Raw genomic sequence first — 18,883 nt, forward strand, 5'->3', positions numbered from 1 at the left:
CGAGTCTCAGGCTCGGGCGATTCTGCGCAGCTCCTCCTCCTCCTCCTGCGCGACTCTTCGTGACAACGCTCACGTTTGCACGCCGCGTCATGTCGCACTCATATGCACTTATCTCTTTTCTCTCCAAGGCCGATGCTTGCACATGCCGTCTTGTCTTGCACACAGTCGACGACCTCGCCAAAACTGTAGGCTTTTCGCGAATCACCATTACGCTGGGAACAGATATTCCCCCTTGGTGGGTAGAGAAGAAGGGGCCATTTGAAGAAGAAAATGCCATGGTCCAGCCTGCGACATGTCACGACGATGCCACAACATCAAGCATGTTGGATCGTATAATCGCTGACTTGTCCTTCGCCGTCATCATCCAACATTTGCGAGTTCGTTGCTTCCACGAACATGCCACGGGTACCTTCAAGGCACAGATGGGTGAGTTACCAGTCCACTCGTGCTGCTCGATGGCTATGGAACCGTATTATCCACGATTGCTCACGACATCATGGTTTCGTAGAGCATCTTGCTCAGGCAATACGCCGTCTCAATCGGCTGCAATCTTTTGTGTGGGATGCAGAATTCTACTTATACTCCAAGGTGTCTCATCCTTCCGAGATGGTCCTCCGTCCTCTCGATGCATGTTGCCCATCATTGCGTGCGCTTACCCTCCCGTACGGTTCCTATCTTCTATTGACATGATATCTAACTGACGGCTTGCATATGGACGCCAGACCTTCATCTCTTTGCACCGTTCCTCATGCAGTCCTGAGCCGGATCTACCACATCGCTGCCGCGTGAATGCAAATTAGCATCTCAGTGGATGCCTCACAGTGAGCATGGGGAAGGGAGTCCCATTGTTCTGTCTCGCGGTCACCATGAGCGTTCATGTGGGGGCTCAGGACATGTCATCATAATCTACCTGTAGTTTGTATGACTCTATCCCCGTTACGAATCACTCGCCACAGCCTGAGATTCTCCTCAGTCTTTTGATTCTTCGGGATTTATGAACGTTCCGCTCCGGTGTACGACGTCTACATAGTTGCCACAGCTGCTGTGATTTTAGAGCCACTCGACCCGCTGCGATGTTAGCCTGGATGGGTTGTCCATGCTTTGGTTCGGATTCCAGAGGCCAACGAACATGGTTCCAGTCATGTTGCCGTGTGTGAATAACTTACAACACCACCGGATGAGTCGGGAGTCCACGCGCTCACGTGTACCGCGTCACCGTAGCTCAAACTTGAAGTTTGAACCGAACTCCTTTCACTCGTTCTCAGGCCGCTACGTTTGCTGGCGATCTGTTCGCATTTTCTGCTAACAATGCTGGAGTATGCTGGTCTACCTCCGGAAATATGGCAAGAGGTCATCTTCCAACTCCCTAGGCCTTCTAGACCGGCGTGTCTTTCGGTCTCGAGTGCCTTTCATCACCTCGCCATGCACCTCGTCTTCTCTGAAGTAACTATCTGCTTTGGTGCATGGGAGACACTGGAAGGTAAAAAACCTGTCCCGGACAACGGCAACGAACTAGAAGACGAGAGATCATCCAGGTCGTTTGATCTGCTCTACCGCATCATTGTGGATCCCCATTTCGCGTCGGTCATCAGGTCAATGGAGGTTCATGCATATAAGGTTGATGGTGGGAGAGGCGCATTCGAGATCCGTAAGTTATCAATGTAGCCGATGTGTACAGAGCTGTTAGATCTTCTTCTCCTCAGGCTGTTTGGTAATCGCCATAGGTTTCCTGAGGGAGTTGTCTTCATTCGTGTGGCGTGGACAGCACCATTACCTACCCAGCGGTCATAGACTCCTTGGTGCAATCATGCAGGTCGCTCCGTCATCTGTCCGTGCCGTAAGTGCATGCTTCAGTCGTTAAAGATTGAATAGCCTGATGCTGAGTCCCGCCAATAGGGCAGATTCACTTGACAGATTGCCACTCGAACAGTTCAACAGCCTCTGCTCTATCAGTGTCAGCACGACATGGCCAACTTATGAGGACACGATCAAGGACCATTCATTCACGATCGCAAGGTGTACGACCGCTCAGGAGAACTTGCATACGCTGGAGCTCCCGTTCCACTCGCCAGCAGATGTCCCACTCAAGTACCTCCCGAAACTCACGCATCTGGGCCTGATAGTCGATATGCAGACGCTCAACGAACTCGGATCCGTCCTTCGTCAACTCCCTCGACTCCGCTCGCTGTCGATATTCTTGCCCTCGTCGCAAGAAGACTTGCTAGTCACTACCCTCTCGCTGCTTCATGACGATCTTCCACACTTGTCGTCGCTCACGCTACAATGCCACGGCAGCCGTATCCTCCAGGTACACCATACAGAGATGCTCGCCAGCTTTTTGCGCGACAGGCGCTCGTTACGACGTCTATACTGCAACCTCAAGGTGCCTCAGGAATGCTTGAGCCTGTATTTGAATGCCATCAGAACAATGAAGGACATGGAGATATTCGACCTTGAGCTAACTCAGCCGTTCACCGCCGAGTTCATCGAGAACCTACTCTCTCACCTCCCCGTCGGTCTCGCGGCCATGAGGCTGACGAGCCAGAGACTCCTCTCCGATGCTGCGGTGTTTTCACAGTTTGTGAGCGCCTACCCGTGTTAAAAATGTTGCTCACTCAGTCGACATACAGTGGACATACTTCACGGACCTTCAATATCTCTACATTCGGACCTGGGAAGCGACGGACGTGAAGGCAGAAGCGATCATCAAGGGCACGAGTTCACTCCAGCTCTTGGGCTACAACGGCCACCTCTACGATGTGGAGTACCCCTACGGTAAACCGGCCTTGCTGCCGCCGTGGTCCGCTCGCAAGGTTGCTTTCCGCAATGCGCACGACTTTGGATGTGAAGGATGGGAGTGGCTCATGCGGCGCCTCACCATTAAGCCATGAGTGAGAGGCGCGGACTTGAGCAGCGCGTCGCCGTGATGGCGGTGCTGGGGAACATAGAATCACAAGAGAAATGGTAGGTGCGTACCCTGTCTTCGCGTGTGATGTTTCTCACTACGTTGCAGTGGTCGCGATGTAAAATCTGAAGGCATGGGGGCACCTCACGGACAAGTGGCTGTGACTGAGTGTATCGTGCATGACGCAATACGAAACTATTGCTATCGCTTTCTCATAGGGCGAGCTTGGACCGTAACGTTGCTGGAGTTAGGGTGGGAGTGCAAATCGAGTGAGTTTACCCAGTTGCATCTTCACCGCTTCGAATACGGCCCTACACGCCGTACGTCGCGATGAACGTGATGCAGGTCCATCTGGACTGGGCTGGGTCTATTATGCGACGAAAATGCCCAGATACGCAGGCAATGCGGCGCGTCCATTGTCTTCGTACGTATCCCATCCAGATATCGATTCGAGCCGGCGCCAGGCAGACGTATGTTCATCGCCTTTACGTCCGTTCGGTGAAACAACTCAGCGCGTTCCTCGTTGCAGAACAATAGATCTGGAAAACCCGTACCCGCGATCTGTCGGCTCGTCAACTGCGTTGCGAACACAAGGATCGGTTAACGAGATTGCTGTCGAGGGGTGAGGTCTCTCGCTCCATTGTTGCGCCGTGCTCGATCGCGGCTCTGGAATGCCAGATGTTCGCCTTCCGTGGATTAGGTATTTGCGGCGATAGGAATCTAGGGCACAATCCATGCCCTTTGCCGTCTTCTCTCTTGCCTGCGCAACACGACGGAGCATTCGACATGCCGGTACGTCGTGAACTGACCAATTGTGCGACGAGAGTATCTGATGTGTCATAGCTCACCGCAGACTTCCCTCAAGGGAACCTTACTTCCCCTTACTTGCATCGAGGCCCCCGATACTAGTGAGTACCGATGTATTGTCAAACGGCTCGCGGTATGTTTACCAAAGAATATCTGTCCATCAACCCACAACCTCTCGGCACTCTGAACGCTCGACCCGCTCTTTGTGAGCAGCCGGTTTATTGTGTCCCTTTCCCGCGAAACACCGCTCCGCTCAAGTTCCCCGTGTCTCTAGTCCAGAGCGTTTATCTAGCTGCCTCGATGGACTGTGGCATCATACTCCCGCCCTTGTCCGGCCTCGTGGTCCTTCTATAAACCTTCTGAGGCATCTGTAGGCATCCACTTGACGAACTCAAAGCTATTTTGCTTCGATGCCAGCCTGTCTGACCTCTTTTGGCCTCGACGATCTCAGCGAGTATTGAGCGGCATCATACCCTCATCATTGCCTCTCTTCGCAGTTGAGTCTCGCCCCCTCATATCGCTTAGGCTACTCGTAGCGAATCCAGGCATCCGCGGCACTCTGCTTGCTTTACCCCGCCGGATGCTTCCCTACCACCCGTCACTCCCCCGTACAGTGGAAATCGACCACATCCACGTTTGGCATCACCGCCTCCGTCCACATGCAGCCTTTCACGTTCTACAGCCCATCTGACGCGCAGTGATAAGTACCACACACAGGCACGTTGTGGACAAACGCGGACATGCTTCCCGAACATGCGGCCGGCACGATGCACCGTTATGGCATTCGAAGTCGCGCAGCCCAGATACCTGTGCGTCTACCCGACAATACATATACCTTTCCGCCTCCTCTCCGAGTCTTCAGTTCTATAGAGGTTTCTCTTAGCTCGACGCCCCTCGCCACTACCGTTCTACACCGTTCACGTCGTACTCACTACACAATGGTTCACCACGCGACTTCGAAGTCATCCTCAACGCGCTCGAGCCCGTTTCGCACTGAAGAGGAGCGACGCCACATCCTCTCCAAGCTTCCGCAAGATGCGAAGATCCTCGCGATTGCCCCGGCAAGACTCTATCAAGCCCCGTTCGGCGCGCGAGAAGACGGCTGGGCGTACACCGGCCTCAAAGGCATGCTAGTCTTCGGCCGCGATCGCGTCGTCATGCACGGGGACAAGCCGTTGGGCTCAGGTCCGGGGACGAGCTTCGACCGGCGGTACTGGTTGAGGCTCGTCGACACCGAGCCCGGGAAGGGTGTGGTATGGATGCATCTCATCCCGACGGACTTCCAGTACCGCCTCGACAAGCCCTTCTTCCACGTCTTCCAAGGAAAGGTGAGCCGCTCTCATGCCCATCGCGACAACGCAAATCCAGGTTGATACTTACGCGCATGTTAAGAGCAGGATGTTCGGCATCCGCTTCGACGAAGACGGACACGCGGACCGATTCTACAAGAAAATGAGCGAGTCACACGCGACTAGTACGTGCTCTCCTTGTTGCGGTGACCCTCATCCTCAGCCATTGCACGCTTCATGCAGTGCTCCCGCCTCGCAAGATCTCCAAAGCCCCCTCCCGCTCCGTCCCTCGCAACACGAGTGGCACGACAAGCTCTAGCAACGCGCACCGCGTACGCCGCTCAATGATTTCTGGCCCCGTGCCAGGTACGTTCGACCACGTTGCGCACGCTGGCTTCACCGACGGACGATTGGAAGCGTCGGGGAAAGTGGAGCCGGAGTGGAAGATCATGGTCGAGCAGATGCAGCGGCACGGCATCTCGCTGGACGGCCTACAGAAGCACCGCGTGGACGGGAAGATGCTCGTGAAGAACAAGGACTTCGTCGAGGGCTTCCTGCAGGGCGCGCAGGCGGTCAAGCGCGAGAACTCTAAGAGTGCGTAGACAATGGTCGCTTCTTGGAGATACTATCTGATTGTCGATGTAGCGTCGGGTGAGACGAAGCCTCCGCAGCGCAAGTCGCCCCACCGAAAGCCCGTGACGACACTCCCAACCGCCATTGCATGAGCAAGTTCATGTTTGCGTGGTCAAATCATTCGAGTCGGATATGCCATCTCAAAAAGTATTTTTGTTATTCTTCCCGTCCATGACACTATGGTACACTATCTATGCTCGTCGCTGTATTCTAGTCTCCTCTGCGTCGCACTTTGGACATCTCAGGGCTGTATTGTATGACACTGTATCCGTGTAGTCTATGCATTCAATCCATGTCTTAGTCACGTTCATCTCAGCGTGTCAGCCACCCAACTGAGGCCTTCTGTCGCTTGGATCCTATGCACTGGGCCCACGAATGAACGGGGACACGTCTATTGATCATTATCCGATTACTATGGTTGCACTTTTTGCAGCTGTACGCAGGCCGCTGTTGGCTGCCCGTACAGTCCGAACACGACTCGCCTCCCACTCACCTGTCATCGGTCCATCCACCTTCCACCTCCTCCGATCGTCACGTCCGATCCTCGTGCTTCTCTATTCAGCCCGTATGGCATCAACGGTCCACCACGTCCCACCATCCCACACCTACCGCACCAGTGCTGACCCATTTAGAAGCGGCTCATGTCCCGGCCGAAGATCCAATTCATGAACCTGTCACAGGACCCATCAGCGTCCAGCGCGCCCACACCGCCACCGCGCGCCCACTCACCAATAGAACGGCACGAGAATCCTGCAACGCGAGGTACAGAACTCAGTCAGCACCACTTCACCCTCTCCAGTCACAGAAGCCGAACAGAAGGGGCGCGAAGCCCGAGGAACGAGAGAGCGAACGAACGAGCGACTCACTTGTTCTTCCAGCTCAGCGTCATCGTGAAGTACGCCGAGCGCCACAGCAGCCACGCGAACCGCCCCGCCTCCTTCCCCTTCGCTTTCTCCGTGCGCGTGCGGTCGTACACCGCCTGCCAGTCGCCGATGTACGCGAGCGAGCCTGCGTTGTGGAACCGGAACGGATCCGCCGCGGGACGGTCCTTCGCGAGCGCGTTGAGCTTTTTCCACAGGTACTTCGCCTTTTGGTTGGCCACTGCGAGACGGAATGGCGCGTGAGCGAGACAGAGGAGGGACGAGAGGGGCGCTGACCTTGGCGGTGGCGGGGAGGGGCATCTCTTTGATCATCGCCGCGTCGCCGAGAGCCCACACGTTCGGGTCGGGTTGCCCGTCTCCTCAGCATTACGTTCAAGTGCTCATCGGTGATCAAGCTGTACGCGCCCGTAAGCCTGCATACGATTCTCCCGATAGACACATCGTACGTACCTCTTTGTTTTAGGATCCCTCTCAATCTCCGTGATGCTCTCTACGAGCGGGTTCGGCGCGAGACCCGTGCTCCAGACGAGAAGACCGAAGTACACTGCGGAGTCGGTCAGCTCAGCAGATGACCACAACAGAGGGAGGCGCACCTTCGCCCTGCTCTTTGACGTACATCTTGCCCTGCGGCGCAACGAGCGAGGTCAGCGAACGGCGCGATACGAGATGCAGCGCGACTTACGGGCTCGACGCGCTCGACGTGGTGCGTCGTGAGCAGCCGGATGCCCTCGCGCTGGAACTTCTGCGTGGCGAAGCTGCGAAAGGACAGAAGTAAGCCTCGGTGCACATCCTTACAAAGTAAACTCGACAAGTTGAGGTCCAGGCTACAAGAGCATCAGAACCATACTACATTCGCACGTCACAACGCAACGCGTTCCGTTAATAGAGAACAACTTCACATCACCTGCCCGCCCGGGACCCCCAACACAGCAGCAAACCCACGCACCTCTGCAGCCCCTGGTCGAACGAGCCCAGGATCGTCGGCGCGACGTCGTACAGGCTGATCCGCGCGAACCGGTGCAGCCCCGGGAAGTGGCGCTGCACCTCCGTGTGCAGCAGGTCATGGAGCTCCGCGGCGAACTCGACGCCGGTCGGGCCGCCGCCTGGTGCGAGAGACGTCGTGTGCCGCCGGTCGGAAGGAGAGGCGTGGCGAGACGGGGTGGGGTGGGAGGAGAGAGAGAGTGGGGCAGAAACGAGAGCGGTGTCGAGGGCAGTCGCTTGGTCAGTCCTGCAGAGCCCCGCGCAGAGAGGAGAGACGCACCGACGATGCAGAAGTGCAGCAGCCTCCGGCGGTCGTCGTCCGTGATCGTCGGCTGGTGCGCCTGCTCGAAGCCTGCGGGTGTGTCGCGTCCGGTCAGCGCGCCCGTCGCAACGTGAGTGAACGGGGCACGGTCGCCAAGGGGAGGAAGGCGAACGAGTGTGTCCGCGCTGGAGAGCTCGGATAAAAGCGGGAAAGGGCGAGGAAACGGGCGGGCGGGAGGAGCGGCCACGTCAAAGCGCTCGGGAGGAACGAAGACCGGGGTCGGAGGGAGGCGAACGACGAACGCACGAAAGCAAACACAACGAACAAACAAATGGCCACTCACACTCGAGGATCCGCGCCCGGATCGCCCGCGCATCCCTGACATCCTTCAAAAAATACGCGTTCTCCTTCACCCCCGGCACGCTGAACGCTGCACCGCCCCCACCACATCAGCCCCCTCCAACTCAAATCCACACACGCACGCACTGTTGTTGTACGCCCCGACGGCGACGACGAGGCGATCATAGCGCAGCGTGAACGGCGCCGTGCCCGGGTTGCGCGCGCCGAGCCGCTCGTTCGCCGCTTTGTGCGGCGCGTTCTCTGCGGACGGCGATGGGGCGGGAGGGGCCGAGGGGGTGGGCGGTGTTGAGGTGGAGGAAGGGGACGGGGTGTGGAAGGCGAGGGGTGGGGTCGCGGGCATCTGTGGGGGCGCGCGGGGGGGGGGGCGATCAGTGTGTGAGGAGACGAGGGAAGGGGGTGGGAATCGGGACGGTGGGGAGGGCGATGAGAGGACGGGCAGGGCGCGGACGGGGAGAGAGAGGGGGAGCGGGGATGACTGGCGGAAAGGGGTAGGATCGGGGACTCACGCATGTTAGAGTCTTGTTCTTGAAGTCGATGTGGTCGCACCACGCCTGGTACGCGTTCTGCGCGTCGGATTGACGGCACAGGTACGCGAGCGAAGGGGTGGGGAGGAGGCAGGTGTGCGCGTGATGAGCGGTGGGAGGTACGGTACGTCGCGCGGCGCAGTGCAGATTGATGCGCGATGGACGAGCGCGGGGTCAGGGTGGCCGGCCGTGGTTAGGAGAGCAGTTAGGGGGTCGAGACGGTGGGCAGAAACGCGTAACACCGGGCGGTGCGGGAAGGGAGTGGACAACGGGGTGGACGGCGCAGGACGCGTTGGAGAGGTAGGTGAACGTTGGCGTGGATGGGAAGTGGCAGATACCACGGGGTGGTGGGCGGATGGCGGGTTTCGGTGAGAGCAAAGGTACGCGAGTCGGAGACAGCGTAGGTGAGGGAGCCAGCGGGGAGACAGTCGTGAACGCGATGCGATAGATGGAGGAGATGCAAGTCGTGTGTGTGATGGCATGGACAAGGACGAGGTGTGAAGGAACGGGACGTGGGGATAGGACAGGTACAGGAAAGAACAAGTGAAGGCTCGATGAGCGATTGTATCCGAGAGATAGAACGGAGTTGACTCACCACTTGCGGCGTGTACCTCCTCACCTACAATGTACGCGGTGCACGGCAGCCCACGGTCAGTCCAACTCAGAAACACCAGACACGACGGAGGACACGCACCGGCTCGATGGCCGAGCGGAATTCGAGCGTACCAACGCAGCAACTTGCGAGCAGCGGCGTGAAGTTGAAGTAGTTGTTGGGCGAGACGACGGTGACATCTGAGCACGGGTGAGCGAGGACATAGACACGATCCGAGAGCAGCACTTACGCCAGCGTTTCTTGTCAATCCCGCGCAGGAGCTCGTAGCCACCCCATCCGGACCCGAGGATGATGAGGTGCTGCTGGCTTCGAGCAGCCGACGCGTTGAAGTCGCGCTTTCCTCCCGTGCGCACGAGCGCGACGGCAGGCTTGCGGGGCGCACGGGCAGCGCAGACGACTTGCGAGCGCAGCATGTCGGGGCAGGTCGAGTCGGGTCGTTCAGCCAACGAGAGCGCGGCGGTTACGCGACTGCTGAGTGGCTAGTGCGGGGCGTTCGAGGAGGCGACTGGGCGAGATATCTGTGCGCGGGCGGGGTCGTTCGGAGGGCGTCCCCGCGGGAGGAGTGGGTGCACGCACGTCATCGGGCGATCACGGATGACGCTGCCTCGTCCAATTTAGCCGCGGCTCGGGCGGCGAGCGTGGGCGGGCGGCGAGCACCGGTGGGAGACGGGTGGAGGCGCGCTGCAGGCCTGCGCGCAACCTGCGCGGGCACAGTGGGACGTCCAAGTCGTCCAACGCCCGCTGGCGCTCGGCGTCTGTGCGACCAACGGGCGCGTGCGTGCACACGGTCCACAGGGTGCAGGAAAAGATATGTGACGGCGACTTACGCTGTGGATATTTTAAGCTTACGTGAACCTTGAAACACCATAATTTGAGTAAACATACGTTGATATTACTCTGTCGGGCCGACAGCATAACCCGTGTAGGCTTATTTTGGAGATGTCTTGGTCTTATCTGATACTTCGGCACAAAGTAATGCTCATAATACTGTCAACGTAAGGCCACCGTATTTAGCACCTCATAATGCTGAGAGAACTTTAACACAACGCTGACTGTATCGCCGCGTATTGCCTACATAAAAGATTGATTCATACGATGTTACTATGTGACGGCTGTGTCACATCGTAACCACAAAATATTTGCCACCCAGTTATTCGACCCCTATGCTGTGCGAACGCTGTGATTTTGTGACGGCTGTGTCACATCGTAACCACCAAATCTCCGCCACCCGGTTATTCGACCCCTATGCTGTCCGAACGCTGTGATTACGTTGACACGTAAGCACATTGTGTCATCGACTGGTCGCCACTGCTTTGGTATACACCTACGATGTACCACAAGATGTGGAGGGTAAGGTACATGTGTCGTGCAGGTAGTGAGTGGTCGTGTGGTGGGTAAGCTGTAAGGAGTCGGCGATGGTGGGTGACGATGAGTGACGGTCGAGGACGGTCGATAACAGTCAGTAACGGTCGACCACGGTCGGTGACGGTAAGTAACGGTCGGTAACGGTCAGTAAAAGTCGGTCAGTTGAGTTTCGCCACCACGCCAAGTCCTCAAGCTCCTTGGGCATGTTCGCATCACTAGCCTTCAGTGCACGATAGATGTCAATGGAGTACCTATCTTGTTCGGGCGTGATGAACACATGTGCCCTTGTTGCCTGCGCGCCTGGTACGACCTGCACGGTGGACATCATCCTCCATGTGATTCGGCACGTCGTAGTTTATACCCAATTTCAGCTGCTTGACGTCCAGACCATACGCAGCCACAGACGTCGCAATGACGATGGGCACGAGACCGGACTTGAAGTCAGCGATGGTCGAGTCACGGTCGACCTGGACCACCTGGTCCTTGCCACCGTGCAGGGACATGCACAGGTAGCCTTTGCGCATGAGCTCGCGCAGGAGGTTACCGGCGGCCTCCTGGCAGTTAACGAAGATGAGTGTCCGCGATTCAGGGTCCTCGTTGTACGTCTGCCCAAGAATCTCCAAAAGCCGGTTGAACTTGGAGTCTTCGTCCCTGATCTCAACGACCTGATCGATCTCGGGAGCAACAACAGACCGGCCACCGATCGTGATCTCGAGCGGCTTCCACAGGATCCTGCCTGCCAACGAATCCATCTGCTTCGGGAAGGTCGCGGAGAAGAGGACGGTCTGCCGGTCGGGACGGATGTTGCTGACGATCTTCATGACCTGTGGTTCGAAGCCCATGTCGAACATCCGGTCGGCTTCGTCGAGGACGAGGTACGCAACACGCTTGAGGTTAGTGACACGGCTCGAGTTGGCAGTCAACAAACCGATCATGCGGCCAGGCGTACAGACGATGATTTCTGCACCCTTCTTCATCTCTCACGCGATGAGATGGCCGCCCCTTCCCGTACATCTCAGGGTTGGAGTCCAAGTGCATGGCAACGCCGGAATGGAACCGCCGATCACGGCTCATCGCTGAGACGTGCTCCAACTCGACGCGACAGGTCCCTTGGGCGAAGAGCTCCGTCCCGAATGGCCCCATCGGCGGACGTCCAGACGTTCGCCCTTCCCGTACGTCCAGCTATTGAAGCGCCGACATAGCCCCCCGGGAGCGTCACGGGGCCTGACATCCTCGTCGGCGCTGTCACTGTCTTGAGCGCGACACACCCCCGGGTCTCGGTGCGCGCTCGCTGGCGGCTAAGCTATTGAACGTGTTTGGCAGGTCGCTCTTCATAGCTCAGGGTGGTGACTGCCTCAACGGAGTCGGAGCGCGCAGAAGGATAGCATAGCACCCTTCGGCTCCGCGATCCGCGCGCCATATACAGCGCGATAGACTGAGTGATGCGTCGTACGCGTCCGGCGGGAGCGCAGCGAGACCTTTGCGACGCCTGCGCAGACGCATTTACAACCAGAATGCCGCGAGACTGAGTGAGTGTGCGACAGTGGAGAGTACGCAGGCGAGCTAGCGAAAATCATGGGTCAGTGTGGGGATATCTGAAGAGAGAGCACGGGAACTGGCATACCTAGACAGCCATAGGCTCCATTGTCGACTCCATACTGACGCGCACATCCACGCTTTTGATATGCACCAGACAATTTCCCACATAACAATGACGATCCCTGCGGACGAGGTCAGCGGCAGTTGAGAGTGATATGCGGCGAATGTGTAGCATACCGATGAGTTTCAAGCTGTCTTATGCGGACGTGTTCTTGGCACGCGTGGGGTTCGTGTTCGACTCGGACGAGTATACGAGTGAATGTGAGCCAGTGCATGGCTCGCAGAGACGTGCGGGACTGTTTGAATAGCATGTCGAAACTCGCGCGGCTGCGGATCCCGTGGGTTGCAAGTCCTCATTGGCGCTGCGGTGATCCTGAGTGCGGACCAACACCCGATCTCGATGCGTGCGAACTGGCGGCTTCGGACAGCGGAGAGGATGCTACGAGCTACTCCACACACTCGGGCGATCACTCTTGGTGGTTCAGGGTACAGAGGAGCGTGATTTCGGAGTGCTGCAATGCAACATTAGACGTTAGGCCGACGCAATAATCTACAATAGTTATCTACCTGCGTCCGAACTTCCGGTAGTCCAATGTAGAGGTTGTCGGCCAAAGAGTCATGCGGGAAGGTGAACGAGCGGGTTTACGAACAAGGAGGAAGGCAATTGAGCGGCAGACCACGTTTGCGCCTGTGGAGCACAATGAGGGAGTCCTTCCCCATATGAAAAGCGTGCGTACGCGCTTTCGTTGTTGAGAATCTAACCGCCTGCCATGCCGTTTGATTTGCTCCTCGATGTACTCGTTCTATAGGCAAGCGAGCAGTCAGTTGCGTGGCTGGGTGAACTTGGTGGCATATGAGCCTGTGAAGGGATCACCCACCTTCCTCGTAGGCGACCTCCACATCCACCATAACTACGTACCCTTAAAACTCTCACCGCTCGTCCATCCCACTCACGTGCCGCACCCTAAACTTCAGGACGCTAGCTTGCTGCTCCATCGTCTCCACCGCGCACGCCATATCCGTATTACTCTTGTTGCGCATGCATATCAGCGGCGAGTGCACAGACAATGTGGGTGGGGCTCGCCGCCTCGCCTGTCCGAGAGGCCCTCGCTGTCCGCGCACGCGAGCAGAGACGGCAGTCGGAGAACCGAAATATATACTTCTGCGCGATGATGCCTTCGTCGCTCAAGCTGCAGGAGCAGCGTGCACTTCGACAAGGTGCGCCCCGGCATGATGAGCGCGCGTGGGTGTATTGATGAGAAGTACGGGCCACTTACTCCTCGAGACGAGCATGTCTAGCGCTGTCAATTGGGCGGATCCTCGGGGTCCGACGCCATGCTTTGCAGGCAATGTCGAGGGAAGAATGCCTACAAACCGGGGCTCGCATGACGTTCCACTTGACGGTGGGTGTGACCAGGGACGAGGTGGATCTGGCTGCGCTGTTCACCTCGGGGAGCGAGTCAAAGAGGCCGTGCCGACTGCAGACTCAGGCTGGCGGTTAAGGAGATTGTCGCGCCTAGCGGCCTCCCGCTTGCGGTCTCGCAAAGGCTCGTCCCTGCGAAGAAAGGAGTGTCGCCTGGGTGCCTCGAGGTGGTCGTGGCTGTGTAGCGTGCTAGCTGCCGGGTTTGTTGTTGCGGAGTGACTACCAGGCGCGCGGTGGTTCCGCACAGCCCGTATTCATGGGGGCCACCAGCGCGTGTTGCTCCGTTGACCAGGGTGCGAGATGGGTAGCGGTGAGTGGACGGAGGTGGGTGAACGAGCGGGGCGGATGCCAGACGCGCAGAGCCTGCACAGTGCGGCTCTCGCGAGTGGCCACTGGCGGACGACGCGGGAGATCCGCGGATGTGCAAAGAGGGGGCGGCGTGGGCTCGAGAGAGCGTGGTGGGTCCGTGCGCGCAGCGGACTCCAAGCGGACTCGGAGGAAGGGGGCGTAATGTGGCACGTGTGGTGACCAGTATGTACTCACCAAAATCGTTCTGACTCTCCTCTCCTCTCTGTCGACCTCTCTGTGCTCGTCCTCGCGGTGGCTAGTCTGTGCGCCAGGGCACATCGGCTTCGTTTGCCCTTGCGCACATAGGGGTGGCCTGCTCGTCAGGCTTGCAAACGCAGCGCATGGGTCGTCTACGCCGTGGGTCGGACCTTCCGTCGGAGCCTTGTATCCGTTAATAGAAATCCGTTAATAGAACAAGATGGCGCATCGGACTCGCCGTCGCGCAGAGGGCGGGCGCGTGGTTGCACGACCTCACAATCATCCTCCCGTCGCCCATGATAATGTTGAACGTTGACAGGGAACAATGTCGCACATAATGCCGATTAGCAACGTGGTCAATCCCTATTGTCTCGTCTGAGCGACCTGGAAGCACAATGCGATGTAGAGGTCGAACGGCGCCCGAGGCGAGGAGGTATAAGAGCTACTGTGTGTGCTCACTATGCCAACGTCCCCGTTTACTGCAGAGATTGAAGATGCTCTCCTTGGTCCTTGTCTTCGCTATCGTCAAGTATGGTCTAGCTGCACTCCCGCAGGGTCCCCCAGTCCCCAAGTGAGTATTATCGTCGGTGCAGCTCAACGTCCTGGACTGAGCGGTACTTCGCTTCACAACAGCGACGTGATCATCTGCTTTGCAGGCGAGACGGATGACTATAGGAAGATCGCCCCTCAGTTCGACCAGGGCGATCCTGCAATCGATGCTGGCGCTGGAGTGCCACTGCGTGCCACTGTGCTGATTGTGCGTCTCCCTTGCGGAAAGTGTGAGTCTTTCGTTATGAACGTAAAATCAGGTCTAGAGAGGTCTAACAATGGCTTTTCAGATGCTATTCTGTCCTCGTCGCTCCCGGGACCCGCTGCTCCTGTGTGTATGGTCCTGTCAAAGAACACGGCAACCATCGTTTCAAAGGTGAAGTCTCCTCAGTACATAGCTGACTGCCTTCTGACTTCTGTTCTCGACAGCGGACGTTGACAGTACGCTGGTCCCATGCCCACGACTTGTACCAAGCACAACTCTGTGACACTCAAGATCTTCGGGCGTTTGTCCGATGTTTCCGAGAGAACAGTGTCGACGCTCCTAGCGATGCCGACATCAAGGACGATGCCTACATTGAGGAGGAAATCGCTGAAGACCTTGATGTCGTCTCTAGCAACTACGAGGCTTGCCTCGAGTATGGCGCCTTCGCAGACGACGAGTGGACATGGCGTGACGTTCGAGCAGCCTGCTGGATACTCTACGTGATCTATGTGGCTCTGCACATTACATGCGCGATGCGCAAACTCGCTCCCACGGAGGAGCGTGCAAGTGTAGCCTAGATCTACTTCTTGATTTTCTCGCAGTCAAAGCCATAGTGTCGATGATACCAACCATGTAGTATGCACCCCTTATTCTATGTCTTCTCTTTCTCCGTCCATCCAGCGTCTCAGGCGCAGTGTCGCAACATTCCCTGTTGTGACGTGTACCCTGGCACTGAATCTTAAGCAGGCGCGAGCAGGAGCCGAATGAAGGGCGCACAATATATAGTACAGCAATTGCAAGGGATTCAAAGAAGATGGTATGTAGATAGGCCCGCTGCTGAAGCATCCTTGTTCATCCTAGGCTTACGAGCGGCCACGAACGGTGGTGGTGGGTGACCACACGTAGCGTACTTTGAGTTGTCGCGTGGAAGAACACTAACACAGGGACGGGGCAGAGGCCGGATACTCTGGCCTAAGGAAGTTATCTTCAGTATCCTCAGCCCATCTTCTGTCGTGCTATTACCGAAAAAAGAACTTATCCCCAAACAAACCCATGACATGAGCTCGGATGGATCAAGGGGAGGGCTACGCAAAGTGGGGTGCCAATATGGTGGCACATGGCGAGGATGGCGAAGCAGAGATACGGATTGTGACGGCACAGGCACAGATCGAGTAGTTGCGCATCCTTGGAAGATGACGCGCGATCCCCGGATGGCGTCCACCATAGTGGAGAGACCAGGCTCCGACAAGACGATGTCGGCAGCGAACAGGCAGCGTCGTCGCTATCGCCCTCGACCGCGATACCGACGTCAGCTGGGCGGGGGCGTCGTTAGCACCGTCCCCAGTCATAGCGACCAAGTGGAGAGAACCTAAAGGCGCTCGGCGATCTCGTACTTGTGCTCGGGGAAGACAACGGCAAAGCCGTCGGCGTCAAGAGCTACCTCGTCGAGCGACGCATGCTTGCCACCAACCTCGGAACCGTCCTTGAGTACCTTAGTTGGGCGCGTGTGGTAGCCGAGACCGAGACGACGGCCAGTCTCCTTCGCGGTGGCGAGCTAGTCACTGGTAACCATCTTGACCTTGACACAGAGGGATCGCACGAAACCGCTAGTCTCACCGTCGAAGTCATCGCCCTCAACCTCCTCGTAAGTGGCCTCGAGCTTGGTCTCCTGCATCCCGGTCTTATGGCGCGTGCAGACTGGTCATACCCTTGGTAACACGATGAGCCGCAGGCGCTTGAATTCCAGCTCAGCCATCGAGTACGATGAGGTCAGTACATCCGGCGACTCGGATGTACTGGGCCTCGTCGATTACTCGATGACCCGCTTGGTGGTCTTGGCGGTCAAGGTCGTGCGCGCACGCGAGGTTGGTTCCTCGTACGTGCGGCGGGTACCCAACGTGTAGGGATTCGACGCAAATGTGTCGAGGTTGGACTTGCGTCCACGCAGGTCTCCGCGATCAAAGCTGATGGACAGACTTGCTCGTCCCTGTGCTGGACGACATGCCCGGCTTCCTAGTCTTCGACGAGACTGGCGACCGTGAAGATGGCAGTACATCCAACAGAGTGGGTGTACTGTGTTTCTTCACGCCGTCGTGCTCGCGGATTGTCGAAGCTGACCTGTGCAGTGGTGTCGACGAGCTCGCTATGCTTGGCGACATCGTCTTGATGGAGGATGTACCGCGCACGTTCGAGGTCAACCCTTCGTACGTGCGGCGGCTTTCCGGCCGAGAATATGTCGGTATGTCCAAGGCGGATGTGTCATCCACCTTCGACTCGGGCGCAGGCCGGTTTTGGTCTTGCTTGTCGGCCGAAGGTTCCTGCGCCTGTGAGCTTGACTCCTGGTGTGCACGGACTGGGGCCTGATCACACAGTACGGGAGGCCTGTACCGCTCGTACGAGCTCGACTGAGACAGCTCGTCTCGCGCGCGAGTCACAGTACTCGTTGACAATGCTGACAAAGTTGGTACATCCTTCAAGTTGGATGTACTGTCCTTCGTCGGGCTCTCATCCATCACGGCCGAGTTCTTGAGCCTGGACGACACGGCCAGTGTCGAATCCGGAGCCTTGCATCCCGTTGACGTAGAGGTGGTCGACGCTGGTGCAGGCCGCGATGTCGACGAGCTGATCGACAAGCTTAGCGCGTTGATCGCAGCGTTGTCACCGGTGTCGGATTCGCCGTATGCAGTGAGCGAAGGGCTGGCTCTGCTCGATGACAGCATCTTGATAGAGAAGGACGCGCCAGTCGTGCTCAGTCGCGCGCTAACTGCGTCGCTTGACGGAGCCTTGACCAGGGCCTTATCGGAGTGGGCGTGGTCGACGAGCGTTTGAGCGCGTCGACTACGGCCTGATCGCAAGTGTTGATCTCGTCGGATACGTTGAGCAACGGGCTCGACGTACGCGACGGTGATGCTTCGAGGGTAAGTGCTTGAGTGTGGACGAGCCTGCCTTTTATGTCGTCGAACCGGTGGCAGCTGTCAATGCGGATGCGTCGATCGACGTGCTCAGGAGTACGTCGATCGCGATGTCATCGCAGGTGTTGGGCTCACCGTGTACGGTGAGCGAGGTGCTCGCCATGCTCGACGGGTACGTCTTGACCGTAGGTGTGGGCGCACCGGTCGTGCTCGATTGCGCACCGATCGCGTTGCAGGGCAAGGTCTCCGAGGTGGGGATCGTGTCATATATGCTGAGCAAGGGGCTCGGCGTTTGCGACGGTCGTGTCTTGACGGTGGAAACGAACGCGCCGAGCGTGCTTGATCGCGTGCCGACCGCGTCGCTGGGCATATCTTTGGCGGTGGACGTGTCGGACATGCCCTTGGTAGCGTCCGACACGGCACTATTGCTGCCTGAAGTACTCGACGTATCCACAGTGTGCGACCGTAAGGTGATAGAGTGAGGCTCTCCGGACGTGCCGTCTTGCGAAGTGTGGGCAACAGACACGATGGCCGTGCTGCTGTTCAGGTCCAGTGTGCAGACATTGAAGTCAGAGAAGTGCACGACGACCATGTTGCCCGTCGTACTACTTCCCGACTCCGGCACTGGAGCCGATGACATGCGTACCGGGTGCACGGTCGTGAGGTGCAGCGCGCCGGGTACGATTGCAAGTACACCGGGCGCGGCGTTGTTTTCGTCGACAGCGTGTACATCGAGCGAGATGCTCAACGTACCCTCTGTTTGGTGGCTCGTAGAAGGATGAGGCACGTTAGACATGCGGCAATGCATGTCCGACGCGTTGCCCTGCGGAACGTCGGGTACGACCATGGGGTCGTCCCGGAAGACGGAGACGCCGTATTTGTGGCGAGCAGAGCACACCACGGGCTTCTTGCCCGTTGGCGCACCTGCTGGCGCGGGCAGTATCGATAAACGGGTACGTCGGATGCGCAGCTCTGTGCGTCCGCCGTGTTGCCGTGCAAAGTGATGGGTACGACGTAGAAGTCGCCTCG

The 18,883-nt window shown here is 57.8% G+C and overlaps 9 protein-coding genes across 9 annotated transcripts; 5 read left to right on the forward strand and 4 right to left on the reverse strand.

Moving 5' to 3' along the window:
* Positions 1 to 35: 35 nt before the first annotated feature.
* Positions 36 to 1,150, forward strand: B0H18DRAFT_479243 (uncharacterized protein). Its single transcript, XM_048038238.1, has 2 exons — positions 36 to 662; positions 723 to 1,150. The coding sequence occupies exons 1-2, from the start codon at positions 90 to 92 to the stop codon at positions 798 to 800; spliced, it is 651 nt and encodes a 216-aa protein (XP_047891746.1). The 5' UTR covers positions 36 to 89; the 3' UTR covers positions 801 to 1,150.
* A 272-nt stretch (positions 1,151 to 1,422) lies between these two features.
* On the forward strand, positions 1,423 to 2,891 carry B0H18DRAFT_1120586 (uncharacterized protein; the record flags this gene model as incomplete). Its single annotated transcript, XM_048034155.1, has 4 exons — positions 1,423 to 1,648; positions 1,704 to 1,837; positions 1,931 to 2,581; positions 2,631 to 2,891. 4 exons carry the CDS (start codon positions 1,423 to 1,425, stop codon positions 2,889 to 2,891), a joined length of 1,272 nt encoding a protein of 423 aa, XP_047891747.1.
* Positions 2,892 to 4,650: 1,759 nt separating this feature from the next.
* Positions 4,651 to 5,603, forward strand: B0H18DRAFT_878903 (uncharacterized protein; the record flags this gene model as incomplete). Its single annotated transcript, XM_048040663.1, has 3 exons — positions 4,651 to 5,040; positions 5,105 to 5,172; positions 5,225 to 5,603. 3 exons carry the CDS (start codon positions 4,651 to 4,653, stop codon positions 5,601 to 5,603), a joined length of 837 nt encoding a protein of 278 aa, XP_047891748.1.
* A 519-nt stretch (positions 5,604 to 6,122) lies between these two features.
* B0H18DRAFT_1015972 (pyridine nucleotide-disulfide oxidoreductase-domain-containing protein) lies at positions 6,123 to 9,986 on the reverse strand. The gene is made up of 14 exons (XM_048029238.1): positions 9,485 to 9,986; positions 9,337 to 9,434; positions 8,625 to 8,681; positions 8,245 to 8,458; positions 8,102 to 8,188; positions 7,777 to 7,848; positions 7,462 to 7,618; positions 7,198 to 7,270; positions 7,109 to 7,139; positions 6,962 to 7,059; positions 6,937 to 6,940; positions 6,792 to 6,871; positions 6,364 to 6,721; positions 6,123 to 6,305 (listed from the first exon to the last, which is right to left on the reverse strand). Exons 1-13 carry the CDS (start codon positions 9,666 to 9,668, stop codon positions 6,497 to 6,499), a joined length of 1,380 nt encoding a protein of 459 aa, XP_047891749.1. The 5' UTR covers positions 9,669 to 9,986; the 3' UTR covers positions 6,123 to 6,305; positions 6,364 to 6,496.
* Positions 9,987 to 10,871: 885 nt separating this feature from the next.
* Positions 10,872 to 11,597, reverse strand: B0H18DRAFT_1120589 (P-loop containing nucleoside triphosphate hydrolase protein; the record flags this gene model as incomplete). The annotated part of the gene is made up of 1 exon (XM_048034156.1): positions 10,872 to 11,597. One exon carries the CDS (start codon positions 11,595 to 11,597, stop codon positions 10,872 to 10,874), a length of 726 nt encoding a protein of 241 aa, XP_047891750.1.
* A 3,085-nt stretch (positions 11,598 to 14,682) lies between these two features.
* Positions 14,683 to 15,520, forward strand: B0H18DRAFT_1120590 (uncharacterized protein; the record flags this gene model as incomplete). Its single annotated transcript, XM_048034157.1, has 4 exons — positions 14,683 to 14,759; positions 14,822 to 14,967; positions 15,028 to 15,113; positions 15,167 to 15,520. The coding sequence occupies 4 exons, from the start codon at positions 14,683 to 14,685 to the stop codon at positions 15,518 to 15,520; spliced, it is 663 nt and encodes a 220-aa protein (XP_047891751.1).
* A 490-nt stretch (positions 15,521 to 16,010) lies between these two features.
* Positions 16,011 to 16,846, forward strand: B0H18DRAFT_1120591 (uncharacterized protein; the record flags this gene model as incomplete). Its single annotated transcript, XM_048034158.1, has 4 exons — positions 16,011 to 16,114; positions 16,170 to 16,250; positions 16,302 to 16,587; positions 16,640 to 16,846. The coding sequence occupies 4 exons, from the start codon at positions 16,011 to 16,013 to the stop codon at positions 16,844 to 16,846; spliced, it is 678 nt and encodes a 225-aa protein (XP_047891752.1).
* Positions 16,759 to 17,776, reverse strand: B0H18DRAFT_479438 (uncharacterized protein). Its single transcript, XM_048038239.1, has one exon. It carries the CDS (start codon positions 17,660 to 17,662, stop codon positions 16,901 to 16,903), a length of 762 nt encoding a protein of 253 aa, XP_047891753.1. The 5' UTR covers positions 17,663 to 17,776; the 3' UTR covers positions 16,759 to 16,900.
* Positions 17,596 to 18,454, reverse strand: B0H18DRAFT_1015986 (uncharacterized protein). Its single transcript, XM_048029239.1, has one exon. The coding sequence runs from the start codon at positions 18,444 to 18,446 to the stop codon at positions 17,892 to 17,894; it is 555 nt and encodes a 184-aa protein (XP_047891754.1). The 5' UTR covers positions 18,447 to 18,454; the 3' UTR covers positions 17,596 to 17,891.
* Positions 18,455 to 18,883: the final 429 nt, after the last annotated feature.

This window comes from Fomitopsis serialis, assembly GCF_022376445.1.
Source record: "Fomitopsis serialis strain Sig1Antser10 chromosome Unknown B0H18scaffold_49, whole genome shotgun sequence".
In the NCBI taxonomy this organism is placed as follows: Eukaryota; Fungi; Basidiomycota; class Agaricomycetes; order Polyporales; family Fomitopsidaceae; genus Fomitopsis; species Fomitopsis serialis.